Raw genomic sequence first — 26,935 nt, forward strand, 5'->3', positions numbered from 1 at the left:
ATGTGAAACTGGTTGCACATCCTTGGTTTTGGATAACATCAAGGCCACTCTCTTATTTTCCTACATGTACTTGAGATGAATACCAAAAACTTTTTGTAGCACAATTTTGGTGGTTTTTAAATAATATATATCACATACAAACACTCTCTCTCTCCCTCTCTCTCTCTCTCTCTCTCTCACACACACACACACACACACACGTGCCACGCACAAATGTATGATGTACATGGGCATATACTGGTTGCTCTCTTGGAAAAAACTTTTTTTTTTTGCTTTTGTTTACACATGCCACAATGAGAAAACAAGGGTCTCTAAGGAAAAGAACTATTGCCTATATTAAAATACTATCACATGAGAAGGTCGTGTCTTCCTATTCTTTCCTTGCATTTAGAAGAGGAGCATTAGAGATGATGTGTGGAGAAATTTAGAAACTTGCTATTATATTCTTGTTTGATCCCAATTAATGGGACTTTCCTTTACATGGTTTACATGGTTTGTAAACTGACATGTTGGCTTCTCACCTCCTAACTTTTAGGCTTAAAAACTATAGTTTCTTGAACCCTATTTTTAGGATATTCAGAACACAAAAAGGCTTTTGTCTCTCGTTTGATGAAGGATATGAATCAAAATGTGTACATATGATCCCAATGTTGAGATAAGGGTGCCATAGAACCGTGGGTCACATAATACTCGAATTGGGTTATTCTAGGCACCTATATTATATTTGTTGTGCTTTGTGCCTCACTGATTAATACTCTCTCTCTCTCTCTCTCTCTCTCTCTCTCTCTCTCTCTCTCTCTCTCTCTGTGCTTCGCGGAGCCAAATTCACCTTAACCTATAGAGAAAAGGCACCGAAACAACAACCATAGATTGTGAAGGGTGAAGCAAAATTCACAGGGAAACAATTTGACTAAAAATCATGTATTTTGCACGCAGCCAACCAAAAATAGTGAAGTATAACTCATAAATGTCGGGGCGATGTAAACGCCCATGCACATGACAAAACCCACACGACACCTCGTTCGGTGACCCTCGCGCGTGCAACACCTCGTTCGATGACCCTTGCACACTCATGCATGTGCGACACCTCGTTCGGTGACCCTCGCACAAGTACGATGCCTCATTCGGCACCCTCGTACTCATCACCTATACTCAACAAGTCAACATGTCAGGTGAGGCAATCAAACACCAATATCAACAACACTAGCATGCGTACACATGGCATCACCCAATCACAACATACATAGCATAGACCCGCAAAGCATATGCCAATCGCACTTACAATTTAGTATTTAATATGACATCACTCATGATACTAATTGCAAGCATGGCACAATGGTCAGACGGGGTCCCCAATAGACCATAGAGGGCGAATAATGTAACATTCGGCCATAGCATTAACGAGAATGGGAGGTTCGAGTTGTAATAAAGATGCAGCACATGGTGCACGTTGGGTCAAGTTGGTGTACCCTGTTGGTTATCGTCGAAGAGGGCTTGGGTAAATGCATTTAACTAAGTTAACTTTGATGTGAGGAAATGAATTTCATTGAATGTAGGTATTTCCAAGTTCCAACATCAGAAGAATGGATCATGACAATAGCCCCCTCAATGGATCATTTGATGTGGCCGTGGATAGGCTGCAAATGGAGTGATCACGTGGCAGTCTATGGTAGGGACATGTGGCACACCCTTCATCCCCAATAATCTGGTTAACGCACACCGGATTAGTATTCTGCTTGAGATTAAACGCGTAGTGTAAGGTAGAATAAGGTCAGGCGTGTGGTTTGAAAACTGCCTTCCACATCACTCACCTGTTCTGTTTTGGGCATCAAAGCTCCATAGCCGGCGCAGCTGCAGCTGGGCGCTCAATCAATTGCGCAGAGATCCAAGAAACTCTTGTTGTGCATAAGAAAAAATACGAGGGTTTCCTGCATCTGCCGATCTGCCATCAGGGGAGGCCCTGTGAAGCCTTTTTCCGTTACTCTTCACAAGAAGAAAAGTGTGTGTGTGCGTGTGTGTGTGTGTGTGTGTGTGAGAGAGAGAGAGAGAGAGAGAGAGAGAGAGAGGAGACCTTCCTTCCCTTCTCAAACACACCATTGCACCTCACTAATCTCCACCATCCTTTACATCTCTGCCGATTTTCCCCTCTCTCATAGCCTTGTTCAGCTAGTCCAGAAGATTATCTTAATCATCTTGGATTAGCTCGGCCATGGAGCCGGCCGCCGTCTCCTTCAACAGTTTTGGGCGGAGGGAGGAGCGGGTCCCCCATTCCTGCCATTACCGGCAGAAGAAAAACCTTATGCAAAGCAGTCCACCATACCCAGATGCAGAACCGTTCGATGACAAGATGGATGCACTCTCTAACCTCCATCGCTTCCTGCAGCACACAACCCCTAGGGTTCCATCTCAATTCCTTTCCAGGGTATGGCACTCCAAGGTCATGCATTAATCTGCTAACGCCTCTCTTAATAATACATCTATTTCTTTCTAAGGTGTTAGGTCTAAGGTTGTACATCAAATGCCTCTGTATGGTCTAAGATGTTGCAATTTATTCATACATGTTGTGACAGTGATGACCTCCCTTACGGTTTTTCTTAGACCTGCCAGTGCTTGTCGTGTACATCTCTTTGATTTTTGAATTGCTCTTTAGTTATGCATGTGATTTCTTACACATGTTTCCGTCTCACTTTTAAGAGCACACAGCTATAGTTTCTCACAAATGCTAGCATTGTAGCATACACATCATCATCATCATCATCATCATCCGTTCTGAATTGGCTTGATTGTTTTCCACAGACTCGCCTTCGAGGCTTGTGCCCCCAAGGATCTGAAGGCTGTAACAAGAATTTCTTCTCCTTGAATGATCTCTGGGATAGTTTTGATGAATGGAGTGCCTATGGTGTGGGTGTTCCCATCCTCCTTAACGGCAAAGAAACTGTAATGCAGTACTACGTGCCCTACTTGTCAGCTATTCAGCTGTATTCAAGTGAACTTACTTCAATAAACAGGTGAGCTGTGGTGCAAGGGCTTGCAGCCTACACTGCCATAATTTTTATGTGTTTGAGGATTGATGTTTTCTCCACTTTTGATCAGGCAGCGTCTTGGCGATGAAAGTGATGGTAGCGAGATGGACTATAGAGACAGCAATAGTGAAACCAGTAGCAGCGATGGCGAGCCGGAAAGGGTATCCAATCATGCATCATGGAGCTCCTTGGATGTCAAGGAGAGGATCCATGATGGAGAGTCTCTTCTCTTTGAGTACTTCGAGTCAGCAGCCCCATCTCTGAGAGTCCCACTTTTTGATAAGGTATGCAGGCCACACCTGTAATTAATCTTACAACATCATTATTTTTGGAATTCATTAGGATGCAACATTCCTTGAGTAAAGGCTGGTTACACAACAATCCTTGCCTGTCAGCAGGGGCCTTGTCCAGTCCACTGGTGAGGAGTGGATGGGCAATCTTGGCTTCACCCCCTTTTGCACAGGGGCGGTTGTGTAACCAGACTTAGTCTCTAGCCCCCACTTTCCTGAATTTATTCTTAAGAGTAGCAGAAGCTTGGCACATGGTTTCCGTGTTTGGGAAATAGGTGCCTCACCTTGAAAAATTGCCGTATGAAAATTCAGAATAGCCGGCTAAGAGAGTCTCAAAACCACTTGTAGAAAATGCAATCATAGTGTAAAAATTTCAAAAAGTAAGGTTATTTTCTTTCAAGTTTTGGGTTTCATCAATGGTGAGAAGGAAGTGTGTATGTTTCCTCAAAATGAGTTTCCCGAACACTGTTGGTTTGTGCATAAATACACACTTTGGTTCTCACCATAGAGCCTGAATGTACTTTGGGGCACTGTTGGCTTAAAATTCTACCAATTATTTTTCTTTTATCCAGGTTATAGATTTGGCCAGGCAATTTCCAGGCATCAAGAGCTTTTGTAGTAATGACCTCTCACAGGCGAGCTGGCTTTCTGTAGCATGGTATGCAACCTCATGTGTTATAAGGGTGGCATTCTTTGCTGGTGGAGACTAAGCAATGTTTTAGTTTCAAAAGTAAGAGAGAGCATTACCGTAACGCAGGTACCCCATCTACGGGATACCTACTGGTCCGACTGTGAAGGATCTTGCCGCCTGTTTTTTGACCTATCACTCCCTTTCCACTTCGTTCACAGGTGTGCCACTACACCCACTTATGGATTCAAGTGCAGAGCGGACTAACATCTTAATAGCTAGTGTTCTCTCTCTATTAACTTCATGTGCTAGATAACTGCATATCCTGGTCTTGTGCTTACTATTATTTTTGTACTATAGGCTCATTTTTGTGTCTCCATTGAGCTGCAGGTGAGTCTACTGGTGTTGCTGGAGCACACTCTCTGTGTGGAACCAAGGTGGCCCTTCACCCTTTTGGTCTTGCTGGTTACAAATTCCGAGGTGCCGTGTGGACCTCAGCTGGAGCCACAGACCGCCATCGTGCCACCTTGCTACTTAGGTCCTCAGATGATTGGCTTAAACGACTCTGTGTACGCCATCCAGACTTTGAGTACTTCATGTCCCACTGTCCTCCGTTACACCGCTGATATTAACACACAGTGGGGAAGATGCATTCTGGTCATACATACAAGCATGGCTTCTTTTTCACACCTGAACTGTTGTGCCCCCCACAAAGTGTATGTAAAGGTCTTAGGATACTCGCTAAAAGCGCGAGCCCAAAAAAACAGAAAAAAACAAAAATCAGCACAGAAAGCAAGGCATGAATGAAGTATAGATAAAATAGAGCATGATAGATGAACAAAGGTTGTCTTTGAGATCTATCGATGAGGTATGGAAGCACTTAAACTCTTCAAACTACAGAGGCAGGTTCTTTGCATGTGCTGTGGTTCCAGTCAGGGCTATGGCTTCTAAATGAAAATAGTCGTGGCTGAGAGGTCTCGTGAACCAGACACTGGAAAACCACACACTTCTCCCTTGTTAAGAAGAATGCTATTTGAATGAGAACTGTCAGAGAGCTGCCAATTAATTATGTGAAGAGACGTGATCAAGAAATGTATATGAGCTGCACAGTTGTTTGTGTAGCAGGACATCTAGACATGTGCCAGAATTCCAGTGACCTGTGTGTGATAGTCATGTCGTCGTCACCAGGGTTAGCAACCACTGAAGGGTACCTCGGATGCGGAAGGTTTGTACTGGCATGGTTCTTATTAGGCTGTGTAAGGTACCTCTTTTTTCTGTCACTCTTCTTATCAAAGGTATCATTCAGTTGTAAGTGGTTTGGTTTGCCAGTGTGGAGCCTTGCAAAAGAATTTGAACTGGATATTACATGCTCTTGTAGAACCTATTAAAGAACCTCTGCAGGACTTTCTATCATCATCTGTTTTCCTCTTCTTCCTCTGTAGTAACGTTGTCTTAAGCATTTGGGGCCAAGCTGCTGAAGAGAAGTTACTGGCCCAGAGGGGGGTATATTGTGCAAGGTAAGTAATGGCTTGGTTATGATGTTATAACTCTAAAATTAATAACAAGGTAATTAAAAGCAATTAAGTTGATTAAAATAAATAACTTAAGAAATATTAATCCAAAATCAAATCCTTAATAAGATTAAAGGGCAATACCATGAAGTACATTCCAAGTCTTCAGACAAGGATCCTTAAGCTCGATTTAAGTAAGCAATCAGTGAAAGTAAATGCCATATACCGAGTTTGGAATGAAGGATTTGGATTTGGATTGAATAAGTACAATGGAATTGGGATTTGTATTCGTGTCTTTGAAAGAAGAGATGGGATTTTTGGGTCTTCTTGCTATTGTTTTTTAGAGAGGTATAGAAATTTAGAAATGATAAAGGTCTTGAAATTTCAAATGTTTTTTTCTTCTTTATCCACCCAAATATTTAATGCTAGTTATTACTTTGAAAGAATGTAATTACTTGGAGTTAGATATGCTCATGGTTAATACCTTGATGAATCAGTTCTACATATTGCCAATCTATCAAAGGAAAGATCTATTTCCTCTTGATAACTTCCATTGGTGTAATTGTAAAAACGTTGGTGTAATTCAACGGAATGTGGAATGTTGAGCTCAATACACTTGGAAAACTGGCTTGAAAGTGGAATGGATCGTGTAACCGCCCATTTGTTGTGTTAGTGTGTAATAAAGGCAAGACGTCTTCCCATCACATAGTTATTAGGACACGGACAAACTAGGCCATTCATTCCAAGGAAATAATTACATCTATACAAATGCACCATTCATAAATTTGTCCCTCTTTTGATTGCATCCAACTTCTACAACAATTGTAAAGCCAAGTGAGTGACTTTATTTGCAAATTGAACTATCCATCCTTACTATAGTATTTCCTCTTGAGAGTTGAATTTTCCTTTACTTTTGTACCACCACCACATGATCATCAAGTGCATTTTGTAAGACTTGATGTGCACAAATCCTCTCAAGTAGTAAACCAAATCTTGGGCTTATACGAGAGAATAAGATCTCCACTAACCCTCAAGGCACATCCACATTCACATCAAATTGGAGTGGAGGGAATAAAAGTCTAGCAGCCTTTGTCGTAAAATGAAGGTTGAGAAAAACTCAAAGAATCCACTCCCTCGAACACAAAATGAATAAATGGAGTTGGTAAGGTAAAGTAGATGGAAAATGAGGAGAAATGGAAATAATCAAAATAGAAGAACATTAGAAAAAAAAAATTGGGACAAAAGGACCAAAGAACGGTGGAATAGTAAAAGGACAATGGAGGAATGGAGTTGGGTTTTGTCTTAAGGAGTTGGAGGTATTGAGTATATTGATTCATCAGCATACGATAATAATTTATTATAGTGTTTCCCAAGGTAGTCAAATAACGTTGAAGTGCATGTTCCTTCATTGATAAATATTATCTCGATACATGTAACTAATAATTAATAATAGATGTAGGAATGTGATTGTGCCAAGATACCTCTTTACACCCTTCAATCTTTTGAGAATAAGCTTGTTACCCCTCAAATTTAGATGTGTCTAAATGATCCCAATAAAGGAATGCTTGAAGAATAATATCTCATCACGAATAAGCAGCTCACCTTATATGTACATAAAGCTCAACAACATGGCGTAAATGTGAGTACATGACTCCAAAGAGTGGAATATTTTTTTGAACATCCTCCATACATACTCCAAAGATTTTTCCAAGGCTCATCTGGGGGAAGGAGATTAAATGAATACAAATTAAACATGAAATCATACCTCTCACAATGATAATTAAGCCAACTATTTGGGTTAGGCATCACTACCTCCGTAGAGACTCCGAAACACTTCTAATGTTGCTCAAGTATAAGAGCATAGGCAAGATAATAAAAAACACACAAATGAGCCACAAAGGGCTTCTTGCCATTCCAAGCTTTATAAAGGGTAATGGGTGGGGTATTTGTTTAGCACATAAGTCATACACATAAGTGCCTCTAACCAAACAACATGAGGTAAATCCTAGCCTTTAAACAAGGAACATGTCATCTCCATGAGAGATTTGTTCTTCCTGTTAGCCACACCATTTTGGTGAGGTATGTAAGGCATCGTGCATTGATGTTTTATGCCTCTTTCATCCACATATGCATAATGTAAAAACCTCTCACTTCGCCTTCAATGGTGGATATACCTAGGTGTGCATGAAGTAGTCATCAATAAAACACAAAGTAGAGATATCCCCTAATTGAAGGTTTCCTCATAGGACCACATACATTATTAAGCTATAATTTTTGGATAGTTCCTATTGATCCATCTTATGATGCCCATTGCATCTTGTTCAAAATGTACCCCTAATATACATGTTTCATAGGGGCCTCAAGGTGTGTCAAAATTAGCACCATTTGTGATCTTTTAAGGTGCAAAGTGTTGAAATTTAAGTGACCAAAGTGGGCATGCCATAGCTCCACGTCATTCACAGTATTATGTGTGGAAGTAATTGACCAATTATTAAGTGTTGAAAAACAAATCACGGACACATTGTTCTCAAGTTGTGATAGTATGGTCGATTGGTCACTTTAGACCAAGGTTGGTCGAAGTGGCCGTATGTGCTATATATAGACTAGTTTGACCGTCTATTTCATAATCAAGTTTATTGTGCTCAAGCACTTTTGTAAGCAAGACATCTTTTATCTAGAGTCTGTCTAGATCACCACCATTAATTTGTAGTAAAAGTTTGCAAGCAATAATATTGTTTACTCTGCACTTCTTTCTGCAATTTAGTGCTTTCTATTGTTAAGATCCTTCCTCCATTATTATGTTTTCTTACAATTAGACCTTAGGCTCTAGGCAAAGCTTGTCTTGGTAGTTTGCTATTTAAAGGCAGATTTGGAGAGATGGTCCCAACCTGCAAATAATGCAACCGTTGGTGCCCCACCATTTGTTGGTGGATGAAAAGTTAGATGGGACAAATTACACTCTTTGAAGGTTTAAGATAGGTCTATCGTGTTGTTGGGAATCATAAAACCGGGGTTGATGCAAATTCAGGTCTTAATTTGGATCCAACAAAACAGATCCATTACAGATTATATTGCTAAATATTTCTTTGGATTTGGTGTGGAGGCAAAGGAATGTAGAACATTATGTGCCATCATCATCAACATCACTGATTTGGTGATAACCCTGATTCATCATACTACCACAACTTTTGAAGCATGGCAAGTTCTTAAGAACTAGCATGAGGAGGAATTTGACGAAGATTTAAAACTTTGAGAATAGGCTTATAGCAAAACTTTAAAGAAGAAATAAAGAAGTTCATATCGCGGATAAAGAATCTGCAAGATTAGAGTGCTAAGATTAGGTTGCTGCCGACATCAATGAACAACCAGGTGTTGACCTACCTCTTACTTTTGAGGAGTACGATGTAATAATGGTGGAGAGATGCATTTTAAAGCTAGAGATCATAGTGATGTTGCATTCTCCACCAAATGCAAAGAAAGGCAAGGGAAAGGGCTCCAATAACCCCAATTATTTTGAGAACGAAAAGAAATCAAAGGCAAAGTGTTTCTATTGCAATAAGTCTGGTCATGTGATTAAAGCATGTAGGCTGAAGGAAGTAGATGAGGAGTACCCCTAACATACATGTTTGACAAGGGCCTCAAGGTGTGTCAAATTTAGCACGATCTCTGCCTTTTTAAGGCACAAAGTGTTGAAATAGCTCCATGTCATTCATAGTATGTGTGGAAGTAATTGACCACAATTATTAAGTGTTGAAATAGCTCCATGTCATTCATAGTATGTGTGGAAGTAATTGACCAATTATTAAGTGTTGAAAAACCAATCAAGGACACATTGTTCTCAAGTTGCAATAATATGGTCGATTGGTCAGTTTAGACCAAGTTATGGGTTGGTCGATGTGGCCGTATGTGCTATATATAGACTAGTTTGACAGTATTTGTTCATCATCAAGTTTATTGTGCTCGAGCACTTTTTTAAGCAGGACATCTTTTGACTAGACTCTATATAGATCACTATGTGTTTGTAATCAAAATTTGCAAAGTAGTAATATTTCTTACTCTCCACTTCTTTCTGCAATTTAGTGCTTTGTATTGTGAAGATCCTTCTTCTATTATTGTGTTTTCTTAAATGGTATTAGACCTAAGGCTCTAGGCAAAGCTTGTTTTGGTAGTTTGCTATTTAAAGGTAGATTTGGAGAGATGGCCCCAACCTGTAAATAATGCAATTGCTCGTGCCCCCCACAATTTATTGGTGAGACGAAAAGTTAGATGGGACAAATTACACTCTTTGAAAGTTCAAGATAGGTCTATTGAGTTGTTAGGAATCACAAAACATCAGTTGATGCAAATCTAGGTCCTACTTTGGATCCAACAACAGATCCACTACAGATTATACTGCTAAACTATGTTCTCCCTTTGGCATGGAGGCAAAGGAATGTAGAAACATTATGTGCCATCATCATTAACATCACTGATTTGGTGATAACCGTGATTCATCATACTACCACAGCTTTTGAAGCATGGCAAGTTCTTGAGAATTAGCATGAGGAGGAATTTGATAAGGATTCAAAACATTGAGAAAAGGCTTATTATAGCAGAAAAGCATTAAAAAGCAACATAGAAGTTCATATTGTGGATAAAGAATCTACAAGTTCAGAGTGATAAGATTGGATTTCTTCCCCTAAAGTATGACAATTTGGTGACCTCACTGAACACCCATGTGTGTGACGTGCCTTACTTTTGCGGAGTTCGATGCAATAATGGTGGAGGAGGGATGCATTTTAAAGCCAAAGATGATAGTGACGCTGCATTCTCCACCAAATGCAAAGAAAGGCAAGGAAAAGGGCTCCACTAACCCCAATGATTTTGAGAAGAAAAAGATATTGAAAGCAAAGTGTTTCTATTGCAACAAGTCTAGTCATGTGATTAAAGAAGGTAGGCTGAAGGAAGCAGATGAGGAGTATCCCTGACATACATGTTTTGATAGGGGCCTCAAGGTGTGTCAAATTTAGCACCATCTCAGCCCTTTTAAGGTGCAAAGTGCTGAAATCCAAGTGACCAAAGTGTGCATGAAATAGCTTCAGGTCATTCATAGTATGTGTGAAAGTAATTGACCAATTATTAAGTGTTGAAAAAAGTTGTGATAATATGATCGATTGGTCAATTTAGACCAAGTTGTGGATTGGTCGATGTGGCCGTATGTGCTATATATAGACTAGTTTGACAGTGTTTGTTCATCATCAAGTTTATTGTGTTCAAGCACTTTTTTAAGCAAGACATCTTTTGTTTAGAGTCTCTCTAGATCATTACAGTTTACACGCAGTAATATTATTTACTCTGCACTTCTTTCTGCCAATTTAGTGCTTTTTTATTGTGAAAATCCTTCTTCCATTATTGTGTTTTCTTACATGGTATTAGACCTTAGGCTCTAGGAAAATCTTGTTTTAGTAGTTTGCTATTTAAAGGCAAATTTGGAGAGACGGCCCCAACCTGCAAACAATGCAACTACTTGTGCCCCACCATTTGTTGGTGACAAAAAGTTAGATGGGACAAATTACACTCTTTGAAAGTTCAAGATAGGTCTATTGAGTTGTTGTTTTGGGAATCACAAAACAAGGGATCCAGGTCCTACTTTATTGTGTTCATCATCAAATTTATTGTGTTCAAGAACTTTTATAAGCAAGACATCTTTTGTCTAGAAAAGAGTTGGTCTAGATCACCATCAATTTGTAATCAAAGTTTGCAAGCAGTAATATTGCTTACTCTCCACTTCTTTCAGCAATTTAGTGCTTTGTATTGTGAAGATCCTTCTTCCATTATTGTGTTTTCTTACATGGTATTAGATCTTAGGCTCTAGGCAAAGCTTGTTTTGGTAGTTTGCTATTGAAAGGCAAATTTGGAGGATGGTCCCAACTTGCAAATAATGTAACCGCTCCTGCCCCACCTTTTTTTGGTGACGAAAAGTTAGATGAGACAAATTACACTCTTGAAAGGTCAAGATAGGTCTATTGAGTTGTTGAAAATCACAAAACAATGGTTGATGCAAATGCAGGTGCTACTTTGGATCCAACAAGAGATCCACTATAGACTATACTTCTAAATTATGCTCTCGCTATGGTGTGAAGGCAAAGGAATGTAGAAGCATTATGTGCCATCATCAACATCATTGATTTGGTGATAACCATGATTCATCATACTACCATAATTTTTTAAAGTGGCAAGTTCTTAAGAACTAGCATGAGGAGGAATGTGACAAGGATTGAAAACTTTGAAAATAGGCTTATAGTAGAAAAGCATTAAGAGGCAACACAGAAGTTCATATCACGGAGGATAAAGAATCTGCAAGATCAAAGTGCTAAAATTAGATTGTTGCTCCTAAAGGAATGTAGAAGCATTATGTGCCATCATCATCAACATCATTGATTTGGTGATAACCATGATTCATCATACTACCACAATTTTTTAAGCATGGCAAGTTCTTAAGAACTAGCATGAGGAGGAATGTGACAAGGATTGAAAACTTTGAGAATAGGCTTATAGTAGAAAAGCTAGAAAAGCATTAAGAGGCAACGGAGAAGTTCATATCACGAAGGATAAAGAATCTGCAAGATCAAAGTGCTAAGATTAGATTGTTGCCCCTAAAGTATGACAATTTGGTGACCTCAATGGAACACCCAGGTGTGTGACTTGCCTCATACTTTTGCGGAGTTTGATGGAATAATGGTGGAGGACGGATGATTTTTAAAGCCACGGATGATAGTGACGCTGCATTCTCCACCAAATGCAAAGAAAGGCAAAGAAAAGGGCTCTAGTAACCCCAATGATTTTGAGAAGAAAAAGAAATCAAAAGCAAAGTGTTTTTACTACAACAAGTCTGGTTATGTGATTAAAGCATGTAGACTGAATGAACCAGATAACATACATGTTTGACAGGGGCATCAAGGAGTGTCAAATTTAGCACCATCTTTGCACTTTTAAGGTGCAAAGTACTGAAATTCAAGTGACCAAAGTGGGCATGCATAGCCACACGTCACTCATATTATGTGTGGAAGTAATTGACCAATTATCAAGTGTTGAAAAACAAATCAACGACACATTGTTCTTGAGTTGTGATAATATGGTCAATTGGTCAGTTTAGACCAAGTCATGGGTTGGTCGACGTGGCCGTATTATGTGCTATATATAGACTAGTTTGACAGTGTTTGCTCATCATCAAGTTTATTGTGCTTAAGCACTTTTGTAAGTAGGACATCTTTTGACTAGACTCTATATAGATCACCATGAGTTTGTAATCAAAATTTGCAGTAGTAATATTGCTCATTCTTCCATTATTGTGTTTTCTTAAATGGTATTAGACCTTAGGCTCTAGGCAAAGCTTGTTTTGGTAGTTTGCTATTTAAAGGCAGATTTGGAGAGATGGCCCCAACCTGCAGATAATGTAATTGCTCGTGCCCCCCCATAATTTATTGGTGACGAAAAGTTATATGGGACAAATTACACTCTTTGAAAGTTCAAGATAGGTCTATTGAGTTGTTGGGAATCACAAAACATCAGTTGATGCAAATCCAGGTCCTACTTTGGATCCAACAACAGATCCACTACAGATTATACTGCTAAACCATGTTCTCCCTTTTTGCGTGGAGGCAAAGAAATGTAGAAACATTATGTGCCATCATCATTAACATCACTGATTTGGTGATAATCGTGATTCATCATACTACCACAGCTTTTTGAAGCATGGCAAGTTCTTGAGAATTAGCATGAGGAGGAATTTGATAAGGATTCAAAACATTGAGAAAAGGCTTATTATAGCATAAAAGCATTAAGAAGCAACATAAAAGTTCATATTTGTTGTGGATAAAGAATCTACAAGTTCAAAGTGATAAGATTGGATTTCTTCCCCTAAAGTATGACAATTTGGTGACCTCACTGAACACCCATGTGTGTGACGTGCCTTACTTTTGCAGAGTTCGATGCAATAATGGTGGAGGAGGGATGCATTTTAAAGCAAAAGATGATAGTGAGATGTTACATTCTCCACCGAATGCAAAGAAAGGCAAGGAAAAGGGCTCCACTAACCCCAATGATTTCGAGAAGAAAAATATATCGAAAGCAAAGTAATTTTACTATACAACAAGTCTGGTTGTGATTAAAGCATGTAGGCTGAAGGAACATACATGTTTGACAGGGGCCTCAAGGTGGGGCCTCAAGGTGTTTCAAATTTAGCACCATCTTTGCATTTTTAAGGTGCAAAGTACTGAAATTCAAGTGACCAAAGTGGGCATGCATAGCCCCATGTCATTTATAGTATGTGTGGAAGTAACTGACCAATTATCAAGTGTTGAAAAACAAATCAAGGACACATTGTTCTCAAGCTGCGACGATAATATGGTTAATTGGTCAGTTTAGCCCAAGTCATGGGTTGGTCGACGTGGTCGTATGTGCTATATATAGACTAGTTTGACAGTCTTTGTTCAACATTAAGTTTATTGTGTTCAAGCACTTTTGTAAGAAAGATCTTTTGTCTAGAGTCTATCTAGATTACCATTGATTTGTAATCAAAGTTTGCACAAGCAGTAATATTGCTTACTCTTGACTTCTTTCTGCAATTTAGTGCTTTGTATTGTGAAGATCCTTCTTCCATTATTGTGTTTTCTTAAGTGGTATTAGACCTTAAGTACTAGGTAAAGCTTGTTTTGGTAGTTTCCTATTTAAAGGCAGATTTGGAGAGATGGCCCCAACTTGCAAATAATGCAATTGCTCGTGCCTCCCCACCATTTATTGGTTATGAAAAGTAAGATTGGATAAATTACACTCTTCAAAAGTTCAAGATAGGTCTATTAAGATGTTGGGAATCACAAAACATCGATTGATGCAAATCCAGGTGCTACTTTGGATCCAACAATAGATCCACTACAGATTATACTGCTAAACCATGTTCTGGCTTTGGCGTGGAGGCAAAGGAATGTAGAAACATTATGTGCCATCATCATGAACATCACTGATTTAGTGATAACCCTAATTCATCATACTACCAGAGCTTTTGAAGCATGGCAAGTTCTTGAGAATTAGCATGAGGAATCTGATAAGAATTCAAAGCATTGAGAATAGGCTTATTATAGTAGAAAAGAATTAAGAAGCAACGGTGAAGGTCATATCACAGTGTTAATTTCAATTCTAGGATTAAAAGAGCTACCGCCATTATCTTACATCAAGGAGTCACGGTAGATACACCAAAGGGTCATACATTCAAGATATGAAGCAATAGTGTCCAAAGCTACAACTTGGACAAGTGCCCGTAATGGTGTGACGAAGTATTTATGGCGATCCCCGCTTCAAGAACGTGTGGTACCAAGATAAAATGAAGTCCTAAGTGATGTACTTCATGGATATATTATGAGAGTAGTCATTGTAATAGCATTAGGCCTCTTATGAGCCTAAAGTTCCCGACTGGCCACAGTTTAAGTGTGTGAACACTTATGGCCATGTATATAAGTGAACATCTCTCATAATACAATATACTCTCCCATTGTGCAATTGAGTCTTGCTCTTGCTAATCTCTCTCCCTTATGCATTGTAGTGAGTGAGTGTGAGTGAAGTGAGGTGAGAGGAGGGACGAGGACCCATAGTGCAATGTGACGGTGTGACAACGCTCGCGGAGACGCGGTGAAATTGCTTCTCAAGGAGTTGTAGAGCTTGGAGACCTCAAAGGTTACGAGCTCGGCCATTGGAAAGATCCTCATCATCACGACAGTTCGGTTCACCAGGTAATCTCTTTTTGGATGTGTTTGAAGGAGGGTTAGGGTGAGCCATAACATTTGCACTGGAGAACATTTTTGCACCAAAGCCTCACCATCGACAACTTCCAGATACATCTTTGGATGGGGGGGCCATGGTGGGCGAAAGCCTGGTCAATGGTGCAACCCATCACCTAGAATTTTCCTTCAAATTACAAATCTCTCCAAACGACGCCACCATCTTCACAAATCAATGATCTTCAATCCTTAGTGAAGATATCTATATTATCCTCGCAAGTCGACATAATTCTTTCAATCCTCACCAACAAGTGGCTACTTCAACACAGAGCAATTCAATAAGAGACCATATGACTCAATTCTTGTACTTCATGTAAATCTGCTTCATAAGAGCACTTAAATATGCATAAAAACATAAAAAGCACATGGACAGAAGAAGACAGGATCAAGTCCTACTCAACAACATTTCACAAGAATCCTGCCACACAAAGCGATTTCATCCAAGCCAATTACTTCAAATGATGAATGTCGCTTCAATGAATCAAATGTGGAACTGCGAATCACCATCTCGTTCTGATGATTAAGTCTACGTTCCTCCGGATCCTTCTCTCTCTTCTCTCCCATTATTAACATCTCTTAGTGTCCCCACTAACAAAAATCACATGTAACCTTACCGATGATTGCCAAAAACAAATTGAGCCAACAAAAAAGGGGGCTCACACAAATATAAAAATGCAATCATTCGCACAAAACCCCACCCCCCACCCTATTAGGAAATTCCCAATACACCACTAACCTATTCGTTCATTAACTAGCTTTTCTTATTCCTTCCGGAGGAACAAAGACCATTGAACGTCACTCAAACATCAACGCCATCGACAAATCTTGTTCATTCTCCCCACACAAAGGTCTTTAACATGATCACGCAGACACGATCGCCATCGAGAAGGGGGGGATATTAATCCAATTCTAGGATTAACAAGAGCTACTACCATTATCTTACATCAAGGAGTCACGGTAGATACACCAAAGGGTCATACATTCAAGATATGAAGCAATAGTGTCCAAAGCTTTAACTTGGACGGGCGCCCGTAATGGTGTGACGGAGTATTTATGGGCGATTCCCACTTCAAGAGCGAGTGGTAGCAAGATAGGCTGAAGTCTTAAGTGATGTACTTCATGGATATATTATGAGAGTAGTCATTGTAATAGCATTAGGTCTCTTATGAGCCTAAAGTGCCCGACCGGCCATAGTTTAAGTGAGTGTGAACACTTATGGCCATGTATAGAAGTGAATTTCTCTCATAATACAACATACTCTCCCATTTTGCAATTGAGTCTTTCTCTTGCTAATCTCTCTCCCCTAATGAATGCTAGTGAGTGTGTGTGAGTGAAGTGAGGTGAGAGGAGGGATGAGGTCCCATAGTGCAACGCAGCGGTGTGACAACGCTCGTGGGAGACATGGTGGAATTGCTTCTCAAGGAGTTGTAGAGCTTGGAGACCTCAAGGGTTACGACCTCGGCCATTGGAAAGATCCTCACGATAGTTGCGGCTCACCAGGTAATCTCTTTTTGGATGTGTTTAAAGGAGGGTTAGGGTGAGCCATAACACACGGATAAAGAATCTACAGGTTCACATTGCTAAGATTAGATTGCTACCCCTAAAGTATGACAATTTGGTGATCTCACTACTGGACACCTAGGTGTGTGACCTACCTCTGACTTTTGAGGAGTTCGATGCAATAATGGTGGAGGAGGGATGCATTTTTAAGCTAGAGATCATAGAATGATGCTGCATTCTCCACCAAATGCAAATGAAGGCAAGGGAAAGGGCACCAGCAACCCCAATTATTTTAACAACAAAAAGAAATCAAAAGCAAAGTAACTGCAACAAGTTTGGTTATGTGATTAAAGCATGTAGGCTGAAGAAAGCAGATAACATACATGTTTCACAGGGGCCTCAAGGTGTGTCAAATTTAGCACCATCTCTTCTCTTTTAAGGCGTAAATGAAATTCAAGTGACGAAAGTGGGAATGCCATAGCTTAATGTCATTCATAGTATGTGTGGAAGTAATTGACCAATTATTAAGTGTTGAAAAAAAATCAAGGACACATTGTTCTCAAGTTTTGATGATATGGTTGATTGGTCGGTTTAGACCAAGTAGTGAGTTGGTCGATGTGGCCATGTGTGCTATATATAGACTAGTTTGATAACCTTTGTTCATCTTTAAGTTTATTGTGTTCAAGCACTTTTGTAAGCAAGACATCTTTTGTCTAGAGTCGGTCTAGATCGCCATCAATTTGTAATCAAAGTTTGCAAGCAGTAATATTGCTAACTCTCCACTTCTTTCTGTAATTTAGTGCTTTGTATTGTGAAGATACTTCTTTCATTATTGTGTTTTCTTACATGGTATTAGACCTTAGGCTCTAGGCAAAGCTTGTTTTGGTAATTTGGTAATTAAAGGCAGATTTGGAGAGATGGCCCCAACTTGCAAATAATGCACAGGTCCTACCCCACCATTTGTTAGTGTGACGAAAAGTTAGATGGGACAAATTACACTCTTTGAAAGGTCAAGATAGGTCTATGGAATTGTTGGGAATCACAAAACATCAGTTGATGCAAATCTAGGTGCTAGTTTGGATCCAACAAGAGATCCACGCAGTCGCCTTTACCAGGTACAGCCGACTCCACTTGTACAGCCGACAGCCCCCTTGTCTTGTGCAGACGACAGCCTCTTCCAAGTTTTTCCATGCCTTGCTCCAACCTACACTGCCAAAAGTGCTCTGTGCTCCATCATCCTGACTCTACCTGGTTCATACTCTTTATCTGGCTGTCTCTTCTGGATTTATCCCTGAAAATGTCCATGGCATCTATGATGCACATGACATCCCCCTTTGCTAAACTTGATGACGGGATTCCAACCTGCTCTTGGATGACTGTCATCATCCCAATCTTTTCTCGAAGTCCCTCTATCATCATCCATCCCTGGCAACACTTTTTCTCTGAAAACCCGGCCTGTTTCCCAAACCACTCTGTCTTTGACGAAGATCTATGCATCTGTTTTCCTCTAGTCCACAATCCATTCCTACCCTGACTCTGAACACCGTCTTGGTCTTCATTCCTGAGAAATGAGTCTAGCACTCTCACATCACCCTTGGAAGGATAAACCTCCCTTGGGACCGTTGCTCGGGAACCTATCTGGCTCACAAGACTGCCATCCCCTCTGGCACTGTGGAACACCACCAACAAACCTCCTGGGAGTTCTTCCCGATCTGTGTTCCTTGCCTTGGGCTTTGAATCCGTGTACTTTCCTGTACCTTGGGACCTGTACACCATCATATGGGACTGAATCAGTGTTTAGCTTTGCTAAGCTTGATGCTCTGATACCAATGTAACACGCGGAAGCGTTGGGGAGTCTTCTTTCAGCCCTAAACACTCTTGGAAGACATCTGATGCAAAACGTAGATATAGAGAGAGAGTAGAGAGAGAGAGAGATGTGCTGGAAATTCAGTATAGTCATATGGTACAAAAAGGTACATGAATCCTTGCAACCATGGGCTGCCTTTCTGGAAAAGGTAGAAAACCCTAACTCTAGTCCTATGCCTAGACCCAACTCAAAAAGGAGTTGAATGGCTAACACAATGAGCATTTGAGGCTATTTATTGTTTCTTAAATGATTGGAGGAGCTGGCCGACTACTGTCGGACCAACCGACTGGCATTAATATTCATTAAAATGTTGAGCGCTTTTGCAGCCGCCTTTACTAGGTACAGCTAACTCCACTTGTACAGCCGACAGCCCCCTTGTCTTGCAGGCGACAGCCTCTTCCAAGTTTTTCCATGCCTTGCTCCAACCTACACTGCCAAAAGTGCTCTGTGTTCCATCATCCTGACTCTACTTGGTTCATACTCTTTATCTGGCTGCCTCTTCTGGATTTATCCCTGAAAATGTCCATGGCATCTATGATGCACATGACACCAACCTACAAATAATGTAACTCCGCGTGCCCCACCATTTATTGGTGACGAAAAGTTAGATGGGACAAATTACACTCTTTGATAGTTCAAGATAGGTCTATTGAGTTGTTGGGAAGCACAAAAGAGGGGTTGATGCAAATCGAGGTCCTAATTTGGATCCAACAACAAATCCACTATAGATTGCACTGTTGAATTATGCTCTCGCTTTGGCGTGGAGGCAAAGGAATGTAGAAACATTATGTGCCATCATCATCAACATTTATGATTTGGTGATAACCCTTATTCATCATACTACCACAGCTTTTGAAGCATGGAAAGTTCTTAAAAACTATCATGAGGAGGAACGTGACAAGGATTCAAAGCTTTGAGAATAGGCTTATTATAGAAGAAAAGCATTAAGAAGCAACAGAGAAGTTCATATCGCGGATAAACAATCTGCAAGATTAGAGTGCCCTCAATGAACACCCAGGTGTGTGACCTGTCTTTCACTTTTGAGGAGTTGTAGTAATGGTGGAGGAGGGATGCATTTTAAAGCCAGAGATCATAGTGATGCTGCATTCTCCACCTAATGCAAATAAAGGCAAGGGAAGGGATTTCAGTAACCCCAATGATTTGGAGAAGAAAAAGAAATCAAAGGCAAAGTGTTTCTCTTGCAACAAGTTTGGTCATGTGATTAAAGCATGTAGGCTAAAGGAAGCAGATGAGGAGTATCCCTAACATACATGTTTGACAGGGGCCTCAAGGTGTGTCAAATTTAGCACCATCTCTACCCTTTTGAGGGGCAAAGTGCCGAAATTGAAGTGCCCAAAGTGGGCATGCCGTAGTTCCATGCCATTCATAATATATGTGGAAGTAATTGACCAATTATTAAGTGTTGAAAACAAATCAAGGATACATTGTTCTCAAGTTGCAATAGTATGGTCGATTGGTCAATTTAGACCGTCGTGGGTTGGTTGACGTGGGCGTATGTGCTATATATAGACTAGTTTGATAGTCTTTGTTCATCATCAAGTTTATTGTGTTCAAGAACTTTTGTAAGCAAGTCATCTTTTGTCTAGAGTCTGTCCAGATCACCATCAGTTTGTAATCAAAGTTTGCAAGCAGTAATATTGTTTACTCTCCACTTCTTTCTGCAATTTAGTGCTTTGTATTATGAATATCCTTCTTCCTTTATTTTGTTTTCTTACATGAAATCCAGATGACAGAAACAAGTAGTTGAACTTAGAAAGACCCTCATTATACGTGAAAGACTCTATCCTAAAGAAAATCTGGAATAATCCCAAGAAGTTAGAAAGGAAAATGTCGATAAAAGACCTCGTCAATATATGTAACTAGAAATTCGACTTGGTCAGAGTTTCGACTCGAGAGCTGTGATGTCTTGTTGAGCTTGCAAGGGCTTACACTACTTCGGTTATGAATATGATGCATGTTGAATCCATGTCTTGAAATTGCTGTTTGGATACTGTATTCATGTCATGTATACGTGTTGTTTGTTTGTGGAAGCCTATGAAAGTACCACACAGATTCATGGATTATGATGTGCAAAGTGCATCACATGAAGGCAGATGTCTGAGACCTTGACTCCTCTCAACTAAAATGTGGGTGTGCTCCTGGCATGATTGGTGTGATGACAAGGAAGCGACTCCATATTGATTATGAGCAGGGTGGCGCTTGGTGATCATCTATGCATGCATGTGCATGATACGTGGCCCTTAACATTGAGCACTGGAATATACGTGCTTCTTGGATTGGTAATGGCTGGGTGCATGACTCCTTGGAATAGTGGGATTTCATGGTTTGGTGAAACATATGTAGACTCCTCCATACACTCATCTCACCGAGATTCAAGAGTGGTCACACTCGACAATATGTGTTGTCTTATTGAGGATCATAGTCGTCATGCAAGAGGTATATGTGATGATGTGACACTGATATGTTGCCTTTTATTATGTGACTGGACATATGAAATATTATACATGATATGTGAAAAGAATTGTATGATGTTATGTTTATGAAAGGACTATTCTCTGAGGAGTACATGTGTGAACTATGTTTTAAGTGATGTGTATAAGTAAAAAGGTAATGTTAATTATGGGTGTGAGTTCACACCACCCCCATAGGTCCAATCGTCAAACAAAAGCCTAGACCCATGGGATTGGACAAAACTCGGTTAAACCTATATAGCAAAAAGATTAAACACTGGAAAGTGGATAACAAGGTGGACTCCAGTCTTCAGATACTTTCCAGAACAAAACCAAATTGTATTTTAGAGTGAGAAACTTAAGATGAGCAGTCTAGATCAACAATGATGGAGGATAGAGGAATTACCTTCATAATCAAGGAGTTAGGACAGGCTCAAGCAGCCATTCGACCTACTTTGCTTGTGAGAGTTACTAAGGGAAATATGTGGAGGAACCGTTCACTTTTCCTTACGCAAAGATTATTATAGTCAAACGAAGGGGAGATGACATAATAACTAAGCATCAAGATATTGTGATATGAGGCCCCTAGTGAGCCACTATACCCTTCGTGTGATTTTTGTTGCTAGAGTATAGATAGAGGGGTAGTAGTCTCACGAGAGAGAAATGGAGTAAGAAAGGAATAAGGTTCGTGGTGGTGGTGAGCGCACCAAGGGCCACGACCAGGGGTAGGGTAGGGAAGGAAGAAAAGCTGCAAAGTTTCTAGCAACTCGTAGGTGTAGCAAGCACGGCTTGAGCACCCAAGTTCTTCCTTGCTTTCATTACCATACTCTCGCAAGGGAGGTTAAGTGTATAGCACATTTGAGAGAGAGAGAGAGAGAGAGAGAGAGAGAAAGAAGGAGGAGGAGAGGAAGGAGGGAGCCATGGACTTTGCAATGTAGTAGCACCCCATTTCTTTATTAGTCGTATAGATATAGATATAGATAGACATCCATGTATCTAATGAAATTTATGCAATTAACTACTAACAACCTTACAAAACTAACCACAAATTACACACTAGAAAATTGTAGAGGATAGGCCCGGTGCTGTTCTGAAGAATTTAAGAATATAGATAATAAGAGGCCAACTACAACCGTTCTTCTGATAAACATAAAAGGGCCACCCTTCACAAGCGTTTGTATACACACAAAGCCAAAACAGAAGGTGGCACGTGCCACATCTGTTCTTCGTGCCTATGGACCTTGTCTTGCATGCCAATATCCTATATAATTGACCAATGTTTATAACATTTCATTCGAGGGTAAAACATGAAGAGCTAAAAAAGGAATATTCATGAATGTATGTCATAGCATACCTTCTACCATTACCTACCCTGAGGCCTCACCAACCGCGAGAACACTGCACTCACTGTAGCATCATCATCATCACTCACTGCTAAGCTGTGCTTTCCCACAATGCTCTGCTCCACATGCTCTTGCACAGGATGCAGTATAGGAAGCTCTAAGATCCGGTCTGTGTTTTCTTCATTCACGTCATTTGCCACCACAGACGCTTCTTGCAGCTGCAATGCATACTCCAGATTCCACAGAACTTCACCGATAGCAGGCCTATGGATACCTTCATCAGCCAAGCACTTTTCAGCTGTTTCTCCAAATTTTGCCAAGGATGGCATCTTAATAGTTCCAGCCAAGAATGGATCAATGATCTCATCTAATCTTCCCATGCTTTGCCAATGCATGGCCCATTCAGCAATGTTCACCTGCTCCCTTGGGAGGGCCGGGTTTATGGCCGGCCGGGCACATAGTACCTCCATGAGCACAACACCAAAAGAGTAGACATCTGACTTCTGTGTCAGCTGCTGCCTCCTGAAATACTCGGGATCCAAGTAGCCGAAGCTTCCTTTTACTGCCGTGCTCACATGAGTTTGCTCAAGGGTAGGACCAGTCTTGGACAGGCCAAAATCTGAGACTTTGGCCACCAGGTTCTCATCCAAGAGAATGTTGGTTGTCTTCACGTCGCGGTGAATGATGCATTGAGTTGCTCCAGTGTGAAGGTAGTGAAGACCCCGGGCAGCTCCGATGCAAATCTCTAACCTCTGTCTCCATGATAACTGAGGAAGATCACATCCATATAGATGGCTTCTCAGAGACCCATTTGCCATATACTCATATACCAGTATCATCTCCCGGTTCTCTTTGCAATAACCTATGAGAGAGACGAGATGACGATGACGCAGCTTCGATAGCATCTCAATCTCTGTTTGAAACTCCATAATACCCTGCTCGGATCGAGGGTTTCCCCTCTTCACTGCCACCTTTGTTCCATCATCAAGTTCCCCCTCATACACCTTTCCAAATCCCCCCACTCCCAGCACCAAGGTCTCATCAAAGCTATGAGTGGCATCCATTATCTCAGCAAAGGCAAAAACTCTCCCCAAGCTTGAAGGAACTGATGAGGCATAGCTGCCAGTGCCACTCACCATGGTGGTCTTACTTGCTATGCTGGCAGAATGCCCCCCATGCATTGGAAGTGGCAACCATGCTGAAGTAGGATGTTTTGTTACCTCTGCTCTCTGCTTGCATAGGTAGTGTATGCCCAGTAGGAGACAGCCTAACGCAGCCACAGTGCCTGCTACACCACCCAATATGGGGCCAACCCTAGCTTTTGAGCCATTCTCGGATGGTGCCAGGCCACCATCTACAAGCCCATCCAAGCTTGCCCGGGAGTTGTTCAACTTCCATATCTCGATACCATTTAGGATAGCTTTGTTGAAAATGCCAGAATCAAAATTGGGCGGAGGGCCAGCTTGAACCCAAAGGCCACCATCACTGCCTGCAACAAGAGAGTAATCTACATAGTAAGGCACATCTTCCCCGAGCTTTTCTGCGAGATCTAGATCAGAATAAGCCGTTTGGTTCTGCAGATAGATATTGAAGGCCCTCTTCCCCCCTGTGCCATACTCAAGCTCACAGAAATGGAGTCGGACCACATATGTGTAATCTGCAACTACAGGGAACACCCAGGAAATGTTCAAGCTCTGAGGGTTGGCTGTATCTGGAGTGACCATCTGCAAGGCAGTGCTGTAAACAATTGGCGGTGCAAAAACCCGGGCAGATGAAGCAGCATAAGCTATGGAAGATGTAGAAACATTGATGTTCTCTACTCCTGCAAGGGAGAAGAGGAAGCTCTTGTCAGGAAGCCATGTTCTGAACAGTCCTGTGGTGTCATTTGATGGGGTAACAAGGGGACCTCCAACATTCACTCTGTGCATGGTCTCCATGGCCATGAAAGGTATGCCAATGGGGGTAGGTGAGCTCACTCCAAGAGGCCTTGTATCATCAGAGATGAGATCAGAGGGCATGGACACAACTTCTAGGGCATTGACGAATGCAAAAGAGGAAGACGTGTGTTTATTCGGGATGAAGGTGATGACTAGAGAAGCCTCGGTGAGATTGATGGAGTACTCTTTGAACAAAAAGCTTGTGCTGCCATGGCTGGAGCTGACGGTGTCTGAGATGTTGACGTTGGAGAGGAGAGTGTAAGGGCCTGCTGTGACAGAGAAAACTGCTGTAGTTGGGTCAAAGCTCTGGTAGAAGAAAGGGTAGAAGTAGAGTCGGACCCAATGTCGTCCTGGAGTTACAGGGAAAGAGTATCTAGTGGTCTGTGTGAAGATACGGGAGGTGTTGAACAGAGGGGAGAGGTTCGATGACAAAGACGAAGAAGATGCTTCAATGGTGTTTTGAGATGAAGAGATGAGATTGCTGTCAATCTGCCATAACCTACCTTCAAAGGTGACATTGGGGAGGGCAGCGCCGCAGTTGATGAAGTAACTGTCTATGGGATCGTAAACCTGCTGGGAGCTTGCAATAGCCATAGTCATGGACAAATACAACAATAGAGCCCACCTCCACAAAAAGGGCCTTCCCATACTCTCTGTATCGTTATTGAAAACCCTCATCGGCAGAGAGTGTGCAGAGCTGATGTGTGCGGTCATATAGCGCAGAGATGAAGAGTGCACAACCTTCAAGAGAGAGAGAGGGCCAACCCAACGATGCTTTCAACTTCAGATGGCAAAATTCAAGAGCGCCCAACTCTGATATGAACTGCAAAAGGAGAGTTCGACAGTGCCGAGCTCCGATTTCAGCTGAAGAAAGGGCAAATCAAGGGATGGGCTTTCCAAGAGTGCCTGCCCACCAACAATTGCTTTCAACTACCGAAGGGCATTTAAGCTAGAAAACGCGGCAAGTACAAGAGTGGCCACTCGCTGTGTTTGGCACTCGCAATAAGCTTAGATTAAGCTTAAATGCGGGGCATTTAAGCGCTGATTCAAAGTACATATCGAGAATTGGCAGGAACAGAAGGCCACCTGGCGGGAAGATAGCTGTCAGAATACAACCAAAGGACGAGTGTGTCACTGTGTTGGTTTCTTTTGAATACAGAGCGTTTTAAAAGAGGATCCTCCAGGCTCCACCACGAGCCTTTGTAGGCAGGCCTGCCTTAGCCAACACGTTAGTAATCATCTCTACGCGGTATGTCATGTCACCTCGTTGATCTTGGGGTTTCACATCTGAGCCCAAATTCTTGACACTAAAACTCTCTTTAGAGTTTTGTTTTGGCGTGTGTGTGTTTTTTGGCGCTTCGGGGTTTGGTGGTGGTGGGTTCCACTTCCGCACATGGGATCGATCCTTAGTTCGACTTAACCTAGAACTTGTTCAAATTTGTGCGAGGCTTGTTCAAATTTGTGGGAGAAGGAGAAGAATCCTCTTCAAAATTTTCAAGTTTTAGTTATATTTTACAAATTTATAGAGAAATGCATTCTCAAAATAGTCAATTTCCTGTTTAAATTACAATGAGAAGGTCTTCAATCCAGCTCAATAAAATGTATTTCTCGAACACTAATTATCAGCTTGCATTGAAGTTTTCTTACGTGGCATCATTTTTTTTTTGTTGCCACGTTCCTCACGTTAACTTAATCGCTCACCACCAAGCTCAACGCCACATTTGGTATTTCTCGATAGCCAACATTCCTCTTTCTAGTATTTTTTTAGTTTGGCCTATATGATACTTATATGTGATCTCCACTGTGAAGTAGTGTTTTTTGTCCCTATACCGACACACATCTAGCAAGATTTGTCAAGCCATGTGCCTGTTGTATGATGTGTAAAGGCCCTAAGACTCCTGTAAATTGGATAGGCTGGATTGCATGTCCATCCGCTAAGCTCCAATGTGCAGGCAGCTGATGTCGTAAAGTTTTTGCAAGAGCCGAGTCCACATATGCATCACAATCTCGATACGTTAGTAGAGTCTTTTAGGAGATAAAGTTGGGTGATATAGATAGAGATGAGACATGGAATGTCAATGCTATAACAAACACAAGATCCCTATATTCAATATCTGCATTCTCTCAGCATAATCCAAGAGCATTGAGAGTGCGTTGGTTATCATGTTATTGTAGCAATTATATGGAACACTTATGGTGTAGATGCAGCAATCAGTGTCATATTCATCATTGAACCATTGGTAGACGGAATTGAAGAATACAATGTTGACATTGATGTTAGACATAGATGGGCCCTTACTAACATGCTAACAAACAAGAGGGGTTGTGTAACGAGCACAAGGCTTCACACATGCCCAATGAACACAATACCATGCTTGCATGACAAAATAGGGTTCCACTTGATGACAGCTTCGCACATGGGATCGCTTCTCAACTTGCATTGAAGTTTTCTTATGTGTCATCAATTTCTATTTTTATTTTGCCGCATTCATCACCTTAAATTAAGGGCTTACCACCAAGTTCACCACCACATTTGGGAGGTGTTTATGTTTA

The 26,935-nt window shown here is 41.1% G+C and overlaps 1 protein-coding gene and 1 pseudogene across 5 annotated transcripts; one reads left to right on the top strand and one right to left on the bottom strand.

The window, feature by feature from the left end:
• The first annotated feature begins 1,721 nt into the window (after positions 1-1,721).
• On the top strand, positions 1,722-5,354 carry LOC147639960 (uncharacterized). 4 transcript variants are annotated; one of them, XM_086775621.1, is made up of 6 exons: positions 1,722-2,422; positions 2,797-3,008; positions 3,094-3,307; positions 3,886-3,971; positions 4,071-4,162; positions 4,332-5,354. In XM_086775621.1, the coding sequence occupies exons 1-6, from the start codon at positions 2,210-2,212 to the stop codon at positions 4,565-4,567; spliced, it is 1,053 nt and encodes a 350-aa protein (XP_086631747.1). In that variant the 5' UTR covers positions 1,722-2,209; the 3' UTR covers positions 4,568-5,354. The 4 variants fall into 4 exon arrangements, with proteins under 4 accessions (XP_086631747.1, XP_086631744.1, XP_086631738.1 ...); XM_086775612.1 differs by having other exon boundaries at positions 1,739-2,437; XM_086775618.1 differs by lacking the exons at positions 3,886-3,971; positions 4,071-4,162.
• A 16,834-nt stretch (positions 5,355-22,188) lies between these two features.
• Positions 22,189-25,513, bottom strand: LOC147639961 (receptor-like protein kinase THESEUS 1 pseudogene; annotated as a pseudogene). Its single transcript, XR_015262223.1, has one exon. The product of XR_015262223.1 is annotated as a receptor-like protein kinase THESEUS 1 pseudogene (transcript).
• Positions 25,514-26,935: the final 1,422 nt, after the last annotated feature.

This window comes from Cibotium barometz, chromosome 3 (genome assembly GCF_041138505.1).
Source record: "Cibotium barometz isolate CiBa-2024 chromosome 3, ASM4113850v1, whole genome shotgun sequence".
NCBI lineage: Eukaryota > Viridiplantae > Streptophyta > Polypodiopsida > Cyatheales > Cibotiaceae > Cibotium > Cibotium barometz.

Coding starts and splice junctions, on each gene's coding strand:
- LOC147639960 (XM_086775604.1), top strand. CDS start 2,210: ATGGAGCCGGCCGCCGTCTCCTTCAACAGTTTTGGGCGGAGGGAGGAG. Junction 2,438..2,796: donor CCAGGGTATGGCACTCCAAG/GTCATGCATTAA, acceptor TGTTTTCCACAG/ACTCGCCTTCGAGGCTTGTG. Junction 3,308..4,331: donor GAGTCCCACTTTTTGATAAG/GTATGCAGGCCA, acceptor ATTGAGCTGCAG/GTGAGTCTACTGGTGTTGCT.